General features: G+C 42.6%; 1 protein-coding gene across 1 annotated transcript in view; it reads left to right on the forward strand.

Moving 5' to 3' along the window:
* Positions 1-5,372: 5,372 nt before the first annotated feature.
* The window catches only part of mmp17a (matrix metallopeptidase 17a), a 57,422-nt gene continuing 48,756 nt past the window's right edge, over positions 5,373-14,038 (forward strand). Inside the window, exon 1 of the mRNA XM_076079836.1 lies at positions 5,373-5,505. Coding sequence (XP_075935951.1) covers positions 5,419-5,505 — 87 coding nt within the window. The 5' untranslated portion in view covers positions 5,373-5,418. The remainder of the gene's footprint in view (positions 5,506-14,038) is intronic.

Raw genomic sequence — 14,038 nt, forward strand, 5'->3', positions numbered from 1 at the left:
GTGGCTTCAATATTTTTGGGGGAACACACGCGTACTGTAAACACACACTTTAATCACTAAAACACATGTCGAACAATTTCATGGTTTAACGCAGCTCTCGAGAGGCTTTTAAAAATGAGGCCCTTATCGTAAGAGGAGTGCAGCACTCTGGCCCTGCTTAACTCCGGCTTTGCTGTCTGTATAGAGCTGTTTTTCTGTCTACAAAATCATGTACTGACCACAGTAAATCATACAAATACATAACAGATTTAAAGAAGATGCAACAATAGCCTTGATCAGATACTGCTTTGGTCTTTCGCCGTGCATTTGTCACTTATCTGTTGCTATCATCGATGCAGAATCACTCTAACTGAATGTAAAAGTTAAATCCATCTTTGCAGAATGGAGGTTTTCCGCATTCAAACTTCCTCAGGGTGACAGATGCTGGATTATCATTTATCAAAACTGAATTTCTCTCAAACCCCTGATAGACCAGTGACCTCTCCAGGCTGTTGTGCATTCTTGCCGGGATGAATAGATGGAAGTTTTATTTATTCTTACTTTTTTTTTTCTAATGACCCGTTCCCCCTTTCTGTAGGACAATGGAAAAACTGCATTCTAAACAACTCAAGATGGCTTTTTTTTTAATATAAGATTAAGTTTTTTCTTTCTTTCTGTGCTGCTGCACCGCAGTGAATGTAAAACAAGCAGCAGGATTTGCTCAGAAATGTGACAAAAATGTAAGTGGAAAAAGAGTTGACTTGGGTCTCTGAGAATCAGTGTGGGAGCCATCTTTTAATACATCGATAAATGGATAAAACACAAACCATAAATATATACTTGTCTTTGTTAATTAGCTTTGAACCACTCATATGTGACTGACTTGGAGATTTTGCATAACATACTTGAGTAACTCTATCCTGTTGTGTGCATGTGGATTATGTTGCATTGTGCTGTATTTTGAGTAGTATACATAATGATGGGACAAGAAAAGTGTAAGTCAGTTGCAGTTGTATCTGCCAAATCATACACTACTCTATGGTATCATTAGAAATAGAAATATAATAGATAGGAGGCCAAACCTATCAGGGCCTCCTTGTAAATTGCTGCACAATCACCTGTAAAGAGATGCTTCAGAGCTCATGGCATGAAACGGAGTCTCAGTATATTCGCTAGAGATTTCACAAAGTATGGATGAGGACATGCTGTAACACTGAGCTGAGACACCTTTCAGGAAACCTGCCCTGTGTGGTCAAAGATGTTTTGCAGTCATGTTGATCCCTCTGAACGTCCCCTCGCTGTGCTTTTTGTAAACTTTGTGATACAGACTCTCAGCTTATCAGCGGTGTTAACAGCTATGAAAACTGCTACATTTTGCAGCAGTATTCTCCCGACATGATCCGCCGAAAAAGGGTTTCTCTTATTTCTCAAAAGGGTGATGAAGGGTGATTTATCTAATCTTCGGAACAGTCTGCATATCTGAAAGCCAAATCTGAGCTCTTAAATCCAAAGCAGTTTTAATTTTTAAATCCTCGTTAAATACCGTCTACTGCGAACAGGTGGTCCAGGGGTAAAGTTACCATCCGCCACCACAGAGGCCCAGAGAACAAAATCCTGGTGCACTCAGCATCGTGGTCGTGGTCGTGCGCGGGAAGCTGGTGCTGGTTCGAAACCCTGTAGCTGCAGTGACGCCTCGCAGTGGTTGGTCGTGGTACTGCATGACCCTCCTTGATAAACGTACCCTTGACCCTGATATCAGCTTCGTTTATTCGCTGACTCTGTATTTGATGCTCCTTTATTGAATGATTTGTTTAATGACGATGATAATAATAATCATGGTTAATATTATCAGAAACACCATTTGCATGAAAAAGTTAATAAATAGAAACAAGCTTTGCACACAGCATATTAAAATTAAATATATATATATATATATATATATATATATATATATATATATATATGGTAGATATACAGTGGTCACAACTTTGGTTACAACTTTGATGATGCAAAAAGTTTCAAAGAATACGCATTAGGTATGACAAAAAATATATATTCAATGCTTTATCTCAACTGATTGTGGAACACACACACACACACACACACACACACACACACACACACACACAAAGTTATTAATGAATGTTCTGCTGGTTTCTAACACCATGTTAACTTGACTAATGGGAAAGCCCATTAAGTAGAGCCGACAGTGTGAATGCAAACTACATTAAGTATGAATTATGTTATTAACAACTGCAAACATTGTCTCCATAATCAAACAACATCCCACTAGTCACGCAAAAACACTGACGTCACTCCTCTTTGATACTGCATGACGTGATTCGATGGCATAGAAATCCTCACCAGTGCAAGGGGTTGTGCAGCCAACTTGGCACGAAATGCTACAATAAGTAATAAAATGCATGTGTTATAATGGCGGCAAACAAACTCACTTCAGTCCAATGGATTTTCATATACATTACACGATCTGACCAAAGAAAATGAGCTAAGTTTCTCTAGAAAAAGGCTCTTACGGTTGGGAAGCCCTTCAGGTAAAATGTGCAGAGGAGACTGAGATGAGTAGATGGATGTCTCGTCCTTCTCTTCACGGTAAACTGACTGACTGAAGCTACTTTTTGACAGCAGACAGATGAGACACAATATTCAGCTGCTACAATTATCATAACATTGTGGCTATACGACAAGTCTAACAGGGACTGGAGGCGGTACACTTGAGAAGTTTGAAGCCCTCAGCACTAAGACAGCAGAACTTCATGCTGCCGAGCAGCAGTTCATCACTGGACCAGTGATGAACTGCTGCGCCAACAGATCTGAATAAGAAATGGAACCAGCCAAGGCAAGTTTGTATGCGTGTATGGCCTGTTGTGGATTGACTGACTGATCAAATGATTGATCATAAAATGTTCCCAGATTAGTGAAGAGATAAAACACAAATACTTTCATTAACCTCTCCTCGTGGGAAGCAGAGTGGGCTGATGGAGGTTTATTATGCGTTAACTGACAGTGTTTTCCTCATTGTGATGTTTTCGTGGAGAATATCTCTGCAGTTGCCTTTTTTCTGCTATGTTTTCTACAATATGATGAAGATAGAAGTGTAATGAGGGGTACAGCACCTCTGCATATCAGAGACCAGTGCCCTTTCTTCGCATCAAGAAGAGAGCTATATTTACTGATGTGTGGATTTAATTGGGTGTCGATGCATTACTCGGTGCTTCCCGGCATGTTCGGACGTACCGGTGGTAAATATGGATATAACCCTTCATTATTACACTGAATTCAATTTAGAAGGAAAAACTCAATAGTCCCAGATGAACTGGATAAGCTTGATTTGTGTGTGTGTGGGCGCTTGTGTCCATGCACTCATTATGCATTTCTTTGCAGTCGAGTCATGAGGCTCGTGGTTCCATAACGGAGAGCCGTGAATCATGAGAGGCAGTGCACCGCAGGTTAAGGAGACTGCCAGTCAAAGTAGACTACAGAATAGTTAAGATGCGCGCATGTGGCCCGTCCGCATGTGGGTGGGCATCGAGGCGTGTGCGTGCATCCGCATTATGATGCGTGCTTTAAATGGATAATTCACCTTGATGTTGCGGCGGAAGTCAATGGCGATTCTCAACAGTGCTTATGTGTTCTACTGTTTAAAATTCCATTTTTTTTTTTTTTTTACATGCAACGTCCACAGGGGAGGTCTGAGTGCGGCGGTGCAGGTCGTTTACAGGTCAGCTCTGCTAGATCTAATAAGGGTTTTCGGAGTGTGACTGGAGGACATTTCATGAGGGTGGATAATTGCCATTTTTTTGAATTTGAAGCATCTTGCTTGTCATTACGCTACACGTGATGCTTTTAGTTTCAAACTGAGAAAATAAAATCTAATTGCTTGTTGTTCAAGTACTCCCGGCTTTAATTGACAGCTGGCTTCCTTTTAAATTCATTTATTTTAAATGAGGATTTGATGATGTTGTAATTAACCTGCTATCCAAGGAACAGAACACACCACTGAGCAAAACTCAAAATAAAAATTGTTATTAGTATTATTATACTAATATTAGTAGTCAGCAATAGAAGCAGTTCATCGCTGATGTATATTCATGTATCTATTTCCCAGTACCATGTTACATACCATTACTATACTGCAACAACATGGCCAGACTTAAATCAGCTTATTAACTGTATATTTTTGATGACTCTTGAATAAAGGCCAAAGAGATTAACTAAAAAGGCACCTCAAACCCAATTCAAATTCTCTCCCAGCTGTGTAAATAAAATTTAAAAAAATCCCAAATGAACATACTGTAAGCGACTGGAAGTTTGAAAACTGAACTTCAAAATAAAAGCACAAGCCCACAGGTTTTGGGTGGCTGGTCTCCCCAAACCTGTGTGAAACTCCTGTCTAACTTCAACAAGTTATTATCACATTACCTTAATAATCTCTCTGTTGTTGAATTTAACAGACCCTTTCAACAATTCAATTTATCTCAATATTTTAATTTCTGTATACTACTTCATGAGTTGCATCCTTTGGTTTAAACATGTTGAAAGTAGTTTGAATCATCACACACAAGTTATTACAGCCCCGGAGTTGTGTTTTTAAATTGTTTGTACAAAGTACAGTGATATGAAATTATGAAGAGCACCAAATACTTGTATTCTTACGACTGTAATGAGCAAATGTTTGGCATAAATCCCATTTACACACATTCAACAGCTCTGAAATGCAATTAATTATTCCTGCAAATCATTTCAGCATACATCAAAATGTTTTAACTGCCAACCCAAACCTTTAATAATGCTTGGAAACGTTATCAGACGGATATATATTTAGATAAAGGGACCCACAGCCCTATCAGGTTAAATGCGCTCGTGCACTTCATTGCTTTCAATTTCTCAAATCCATCAGCGTGGATTTTATTTTGAGCATTTTGTCCGGAAGTGTAAAAGGTTATTGTGGCTGACTTTGAGATTGATCTCTGCACAGCCGCGCGCAGCTGCTTTCATTTCCCCAGCGCTCCAGACGCCACACGACGGAGAGAGCGGGAGCTCGCGCGTCTCGCTCCGGGGATATATCGCCTCTGATGGACTTGAGATAAGACAAGAAAAGAAAACACCGTCCGTCTCTGACTCCGAACACTTTGCGTGCGTTAGTTACGAGTGGAGTTTCTCCGAGGCTTACAACTGCTCTAAATGGTCTTAAGTGTCACCGGCGCAGCTTTTTTAATGTGTTTCATGTGTTTGCGCTCAACAGTGAGGTAGACGGACACGTTTTACGCAAGTGTCGGCGTGTGATTTACCCCCCCAACCCCCCCCCGTGGATGCGGCTGTCGGGGTCGGTGTCTGAGCCCTGCAGGATCCGCCTGTCATAGGGCACCGTGATTTCTCTCCGGTTACTTCGCAAGTGGATGAGGAATATTTCACCGGAAGATGCTGCTGTTGATGCAGATGTTGTGGTTTTTACCTCTGACCGGAGCGGCTCCGTCCCAGACTACCGAGCAGCTGGACAGCGGGGTGGTAAGTTTTCTATCTTTTCTATCTACTTATTGGGGGGGGGGTTCTATCATAGTGTGGGGTGGCAGGTCCCCCACACACACACACACACACTCCTTTCCCTACTTGGGCTACCTCTCCAACCACCAGAAAAGAGCACTAGTCTTCTCCGAATACTTGCTCTGAATTTTAACACCGCTCTGCAGTTCAACGCACGAGGCGGAGTGGCGGTACGCACTGCATGATGGAGAAAAAATAATATATATATATATATATATAAACGTCTATATAAGAACTTTGTTTACCTGCTCAGGAATCAACCCCTCATTCAAAAAACCACAAATAATACATACAAAAAAAAAATCGATGTGTTCGCCAAATTGCCTGTAATAAATAAATGTATGCGAGGAAGATGAGCTCTGACGTTAGATATCGACCTCTTCCGCTGGATCCTGTGCTAATGAGATAACTGGAGCTCAATGGGACGGAATGAACCCACGAGGAAACATTTAATCAGGGCTGTTCTCACTCAAACGTATGAAAGATTTGAAACCAAGAGAAACCAATTTGCTGTGTTTTAAATGAGAGGATCCCACACTGTAGTCTGGTGGAGCAGCAGATGAAGGAATCCACTGAAACACCGTTGATTTGAGGCTATTCACCTATAAACAGATCACATCAAATATCACCCCAGTGAATTGGATGTATAGTCTTATATTTTTATTTCGGCTTATGTTTTGCTTTAGTAATGGAGGAAGCTCCACAGACTGTAAAGTAGTCAGTGACTATACATCATCATCATCACTGTCCAACAGCATACAGTCAAGACTGAGGTTAAGGGAGCAAGACACCTGCAAATGGACTGATTGTGTAAGTTTATTCTTATCCAGATACACTATAAGCTGTACGTAAAATATGAGATTATTCAAAATTCCAAAGTTCTTGTGTGATTTCCTCCCCCACTGGAGTTGCATTTTACTACAATTTCCACTCCTTTGGGCGACATCAGTTTGTGTTGCTGCACATCCAAACTTGTGACTCGCTTTCAGCACTCCAACTACTTTCTCAAACCCACACTTGGGGATTAAGTTTATTTCTTTACGAAGACTAGAACAAAAAGCACTGAAATAGATGCGTTTCCATTTATTTACTTATCCCCCCCCTCCCTCAGGTATTTGCTTGAGATTGCATGGCTATCATTTCTGATCTACTTTAGACCGTGTGTGTGCAAGAAAAAGAGAATTTCAACTTCAACAAATGGTATGTAGGCTACACATGTTTGTACATAAATTACATTATCTAAGAAAAGGTTCTCGAGGAAGAAAAAAGGAGCCACAATAATCCCGTTCAGTTTACATTACCCACGTTTTCTCATAGCTGCGGTGGATGCCAACGACCTTGACATGTGGTCACGGTCTGTTGCACCTTTTCGCTCTGAATCAATTTTTTTTTTTTTTTCAGTTTTTTTCCAAAAGGTCAGTTTGGCCACACCTGGCGGGATTTTCATTAGGACCTGCACGCACTTCTTCCTCGCCGCGTAGCTTCGGCCACAAACAACCGAAGCCTGCTATTACATCACGAGCGTAGTGGACTTCTTGTCTCATTCTGATTTCCAGTTGCAACATAATTCCGTCCTTCATCTCAACATTTAGGAATCATTGTCGGAATCAACACATTTTCTACCGATGAAAAACGCTTTCTTCCTGTTTTTATCTGTCAGGTTACCTCTGTTTTCTCTCTTCAATCGTCAATTAGTGTAAATGTCATGATCATTATTGGCCACTGGTATCGTTAAGTGTTGTTTTCTCACTAAAGAATACATAGAAGTTGTGAATTACAGTTATGAAAGAATGCACTTTAGCTGACGCATCATTCTGGTGGAAGATAACAGTTTTGTACTGTCATTTTTGCGCATTCTTGGAAAAAACGGGTGAACTACGACACAACAGACGCATTAATTGTCTACCATTTGCCGTGGCAGAGAAAAACAACGCTTTTTTACGTTTCTATAGACCTAATATGATGCGCTCAGTCCAAAGTGGTGCTGTGGTCTTTGGGCCATTACTCTCGCTGCGATGTCTTGGATGCTCCGTCCCGCTTCACGTGCCAGTAAATGCAAAGCAACACTGCCAGTCCAGTGATGGATACAGGCCTGTACTTGTCCACACAAGTTGTTCGATGGACTCCGAGGCACTAAAGATGACTCTTGGCGGACTTCACGAGGGTTCATGCAATAAAAGTGACCACTTCCTGGATGGTGAGCCTCTTTTCCCAGCATACTTCTGCTGAGGAAACCCTTTCAAAACAACAATTTCTCACTTTGGATGTCAGTTTAACAGGTACAGAACATTACTTAAAAAAACCCACTCCTAAAAGCCTTTAAGCGTAGGATTTCAGAATCTCATATTGCATTTTTAAAAGTGATACCCAAACCAAAATCTCTTATTTGTGTACCAAACACTCACACCCTGTAGGCTCACATGGGGGGGGGGGAGGGTAAGATGTGTTTGTAGTTTATTTATTTCTTTTTTAGAAGAAGAAGAAGAAGAGCAGCTTTAGTGACAGGTTGAAGAAGACATGCGTTCCCCAGCACCACAGCATATTTCTCAATGTGCCCACACACAGGAGCGTCTGAGAAGTGACTTGCTGTACCCTTGAGGTCCACCCTAAAAGGCTTAATGTAGTAACTTCCTACGCCTAGAAACAAAGACATAAAAGTGCCATTCAAGTTCATCCTTTTGAGTCCAGCTTGACCACTTATGAGTAAGCAGGTGGAATGATCCTTGTAGATTCAGGGCAGGTCATTTTATTTTTGGGGTGCCCGAGAAAATAGTTGGAACAAAGACTCTTTCTTCTGTCCTCAAGAGAAGACGCAGGAGGAGGATGTCTTTGTAGGAGCTCCAGGGGGAAGTGTGTGTCCTCCTATTGTTTAGAGGCTCCCCCACTTTGGAGATGAAGGGCAGCGGAGAGCAAAAGTTCACAGTCGTAAGTGAAAAGTAAGTTAAAAAAGCCATCATACCATACGCTGAAAAGGTTTGGAAGGAGATAACCCTGATCAAGGGGAATAATGTTACTAAGACATTCCCTGCCATCACTTACGTGATAGATGAAGTGTTTCCTGCTTTATTCATTGATTGACGGAGTTTGATCACCGACAGCGAAGGCACTTTATCCAGACAATATAATCCCAACTGCAGCTCCGGTTTCATCGGGAGAGACGGAGAGAAAGTATCGGTGCAGACAGCTCCGATGATGATTACTTGGCCGGTGACTGATTTCTTGTCCGTGGGGTGCAGCGGGACACGCAGAGAGCATCATTCTGTGCCACTGCAAGGGGCTGTAAAGTACAGATGTGATCAGATGATTGCACACATCATTCTCACTCTACTGTGGATACATGCATGTGTGTGTGTGTGTGTGTCTGAAACGCCCCAAACACAACCATCTCACCACATAACAATCCTCTCGTTTTAAATCCGTGCTCCCATCACACTCCGTTGCAGCGACGCTCCATCACTTGGCTCATAGTTTGTGAAATCTTATGTACGGTATGTGTCTCCATAACAAGCACACGCTGACTCCTTAAGTAACCGAACCACCGCACAGATCAGAGATTCATTTCATAATACTGCTTCTATCCAGGTTGATGTATCGCTGCATAGAGCCGATTTGCCATTTCAGCACTTGAGGGACCCGAGTCATAACAACTACAACGTGTACTGTAATGTGTTTTTCTGCTCGTCGTGTTATGTTCCTCGCGAGGAACATTTTCCTTCGCTCAAAACCGAACCGCCGAGCTTCCCGAAGGAGCTATTCACCTGGACTCTCAGGGCTGCTCCTTTTCCTTTCTTTTTATGATGAGCGAGAGTGAGCTGAACGAATTAGCGGCTGATAAATTACCGGATTAACTGTGCATCCGGCAACCAGTGGAATTTTTCTCCATTAAAAGAACCACGGGCCAATGATCCACAGAGCGTCTGGAAGGGCAGCCACTACCCCGCCGGTCCATTTCTCACTCTCGTTTTGCTGTTTAATTTCTTCAATGAAGACACCATCTGGCATCAATTCCCCCTGGAGCGGTAGGCCCCTCCCCCTTTCTGCTCCCATGTCACCGCCACTCCCTCTCCCTCCCTGGTAAATATCATATTAAAAAGTTCTTAAAAATAACAAAAGAAGCAATCAAAAATCAAGAACAATTGTTTTTAGGAATATCTAGGGTTTAGAAATAGTCCCTCTAGGATCCTTTTTGTGATCATTCCAACCCAAAAACCCCCAAAAAAATCCTTTTGGGTTATTTTGAATAGTTTAAAAATTGCAAGGTTTGCTGAAAAGACTGTAGATACGGCTCACTAACACCCATTATGGGTTGGGGGGTAATTAGGTCATCGGTCTTCTTAAGAGAAGCGTAACAATGAGCATGAGCGTTTCAGCACCAAAATAAAAAGTAGTAGAGCATCCACTTGCGCTCTGCTGTTTTGAATCCCCTACTCTACAAGTACCATTAATCCCCCCCACCCGACAATGGTTCAGGAATTTTCTGGTGTGGAAAGCGAGATGGAAAAATGTACATTTTAATAATTCAGTTTTTGTTCTGAAGAGGTATAATGGGGAAATCATTTCATTTCCAAGCCCCATTTCTCTGGCTGCCAACAGTACCCTCATTAGTACCGGCTGTGTACATTTCTCCAGCGTTCCATCCCTTCCCTTCACTAATTGACAAATACTCAAAAGCATGTGCTAAATGAAGAGGATGTTTCAGCCAAGAACATTAAATCTTTTGTCTTTGATTTATGGATATTATACCTATAAGGTAGATTGATTGATTTGTTAGAGCTAGCTATGTGAGTAATAAGGTGTGCAGGAATATTAAGCCACGCCGGGTATAAAAGAAGCACTGTGGATGCTGGTTTGCATGTAAATATGTTATTACTCTCTCAGCCTGGATCGTGAGGATACTTTCAGCACCGCTGTCCCACTTCCATCAAGCCGTGTGACCTTCTGTCTGCAGAGATGCATCTTGGGACTCCAATTCAGGGCGAGGAGATTATTTCAGGAACAATGTCTTGCGGGAGAGGACTTTTGAGTGTTGCAGGGGAGTGCATTTCTCCACCAAGAGTGACAGAGAGCGAATGTTCAGCGTGTAATACACACGGCGGCGCATTCTCGGCTTCTCGGCAAAAAAAAAAGAAGGAGAAAGCCAGTCCCTCAGTCTGCTCCTATCCGACCTGTCACCTCAGCCTTGTTAAGCGTTAAAGTTCTCCAAGACGTGCGAGTTTCTGAGCAGACTGTCAGCGTTACCCAGGAGTCTATGATTTCCTCAGAAACCAATTCACCAAGGGTCTCAAGAGCCCTGACACCTCATTGGCTGCCGCCGTAGCGTGGCGGCTTGGGAGTGACGCGTGGCAGCTGCGAGACTTCCGCGTGACGCGTTCAGATAACGACAACACACAACGGATTCCCAGATAAAGTTTGACAGCGTGAATTAAGAACTTTATTTTGGCAATATTTATGTTGGCTCACGAGTACAATACAATATGATTGCAAAGACTTGGAAGACTTATGGCCTCATACTCTCATAGCTTTAAATTCAAGAGTGGCAGTTTGAGGCCTGAAGTCACGGAGCAAATGTATTTATTTTGGTAAATGGCAGAAACCAGATGTGTAAAGGACCTGTACACATAAAAAACATACATCAGCATGTCCTCTAGACTCTAACTTGAGTCTGCTAGAAATAAAATCATCACCGTTCCGCCATTTAACGAGATACAGTACGATCCGATGTTAGTTTACAGGTGCATGTGGGATGAATTAATGGCACTGTGGACCCTATTTCAAACATGCACGCACGACAACCGGCGCAAAAGTGGTAGTTTGTGAGTACACGAACAGTGTGGTCGTCTCCGAGTGCAGCAGCACAATATGCTAAAAAAGGCTATGAATAAAGGTAGAAATAGTTCGGTGTTGGCGATTATGTATGATGGCATCAATCTGAGGCTATTCCAGTCATAATGTGTGAGATACACTAGGTATCGCACACCTTAAAGGGGTCACATTATATCCTACTTGATGTAAAACAGTAGAGTTTAGGCCACAATTTGTTAAAAAGTAAATAAATCGTAAAAACGCCACTCAGAATTGATCCGGAGTCTGCTGCATAAACAGGCAGAATACAGAGTTGCGGGAGACATGGGGGTTATTTAGTGGCGGCCCGGTGTCGTTTGCGGGTGATTAAATCAAAGTAAACGGTAGTGTGTAATGACACTGCGGCACATTGGGAGGGCTGCAGATTTATCACATATTTCTGTCCTGCTGACTTCAGATGGCTGCAGGGATTTAATGAGGTGAAGAAGAAGGTCGTCAAGTGGCGTAAAGCAGCCGTGGCTAACAAACACTGCACAAACCACTGGGTTGAACTTGTAGATAAATGCATACTGATTTACCCAAATTGTTGCTTTAATCACATTAAAAGTAGTTTTTTTTTTCTTCAATTGATTTAAAGCACTTAATTGGAGCCAGATTGACTGACAGATGTGGTTCTGAAAAGTGTTCTCTGTAAGATCCAATTTCTACTAAAATATTTTCCTTTTTTACTGCCTCATTTGACTGAACCTTCTCTGTGGGCGTTGCAACTAGTCGCCGCATTGCTACTCTGGTGTCGATTGACGACTGAGCCAACGCAATTCTGTGAAACTGTGTCTCATTGTGAGAGTGGGTAGAGGTATTTGATATGCGAACGGGCGATTGAGGGCCTGTACATCCATCTATGGCGAGAGGAAATCAGGCCTGTGCAGGTACGCCCAGTTTTCACAATGAGGGAGATTTATGAAACGGAACCATGCATATGCACGACTTTATAAATCAACAATAACGCGCGTGCATATTTCTTGCTTTTGTTGGCACAAAGAGTTTTTGGCACAGGCAAATGTCAGAGTAGTTTACAGAAGTAATGGACCGGACGATGTGAGCAGTTGAGCTGGTATCGCTATTCTCCTCCGCTGCATAAGATTCCCATTGGCTCTGACTGGTTTCATGACTTACTGTGACTGTTGGTTCAAAGCAACAGTCTCTCTCTCTCTCTCTCTCTCTCTCTCTCTCTCTCTCTCTCTCTCAGGCTCCCCATGTTGAAAACCCCAAATCAACTCCATGTGGCCGTCCTATTTTAAGTGACCCGCCCCCCCCCCCCCCCCTTCTAGTCATGTAACCGGTCTTGGTTGCCGGCGCTATTCAAAGGATTGACCGAGTCTTGTAATTACGGTGGTTTGTGGAGTTGCGCTGCTTGCATGTTAAAGTTAAAATATTCCAGAAGCCCGCCAACTGAACTGGAGGAAGCCCCAAAGCAACAACAGAGCTCCTCTGAAGTTTGCCGTCTGAAACTGGCAGAATTGTGGTAAATGCGGCATGTATGTATGTATGTATGTGTGTGTGTGTGTGTGTTTGTTTGTTTGTATGCGTGCGAGGATAAAATGAAAAAAAAAAAGGCTGTTGCTTCTCCGGAGATGCATACTGATTTCCATTGCTGCCATTGACACAGGAGTGATGGGCACTGCTGACTTCTAGTTTATTTCATATCAAAGTGAGGGACAGTTTGTGCAAAAAAAAAAGGAAAGGGGAGGAAATAGGAAAAGATAAACACTTGCTGAGTGAGCCCTTCATGTGTGCTTTGGAATTCAATTCCAGTACTGTAGGCTCTCGAAATGAAGGCACATTTGTGTGTTTATCTGAGTGAAATGTATAAAGAAAGAAGACAGAAAGACCGATAAATTGCACAACTGGCAGGCGCTGGGTGTCTGTGAGTAATAGGACTGGGGTTTGTTTGGATGTTTAATATAACCTCTACACAATTCATATTCACAATTGCCCTTTCCCTCGCCTCTTCCATCGCCTCCACCTGCCTCTCTGCAGCCGCTCTGTGAGCGCGACAATTTTTGTACAACTGCTAATATTAGCTGTGTTTGCAGCGTTTTACCCAAAATTGAACGTTTTTGAGCTCTGGTCAGCGTGGAATACATGCTCAGATGATTATTGGTTTCCCAAACCAGATCTTTAAGACAGACTGTCCACACTGTTATTCGCCAGTGATTTAGATCTGATATGCGTCTCCCGACATCACCAACCTATCCGCATGGGTTGCTGTAACTACACAGCTATACGCTGGAGACGCATGAAGCATTCGCCATCGAGGGGCAAGTCGTGAGGCATTCGTTGAGTTTGTCCGGTGCGACGGTAGGAGGCTTGTGTACATCACAAGGGAGAAGCCGCAGAATACAGAGTGCAATTCCGCGGAGTGCTGTCCTCAATCGTGCTCTGCTATTAGCTGCATGGATTCCGAGCAGCGCTTCTTTGAAATCTGATTTCAGCGGTCGGGTTGGTGAGGATCTGATTTGCAAAAAAGTTGTATTTCTTTTGCAGTCCAGATTTTAATCTGGATACAATCTGGACATGCCTAAAAACATCTATTTGAGCTGGCAGTCGGAACAAGGCCTTATTAATCTTCCCATGCAAAGACAAAAAAATAACCCACAATGTATCACTTTAGGCAGCGTCTTCCAGTCCAGAA

Source organism: Anarhichas minor, unplaced genomic scaffold, assembly GCF_050575085.1.
Source record: "Anarhichas minor isolate MPS153535 unplaced genomic scaffold, ASM5057508v1 ptg000073l, whole genome shotgun sequence".
NCBI classification, from domain to species: Eukaryota; Metazoa; Chordata; class Actinopteri; order Perciformes; family Anarhichadidae; genus Anarhichas; species Anarhichas minor.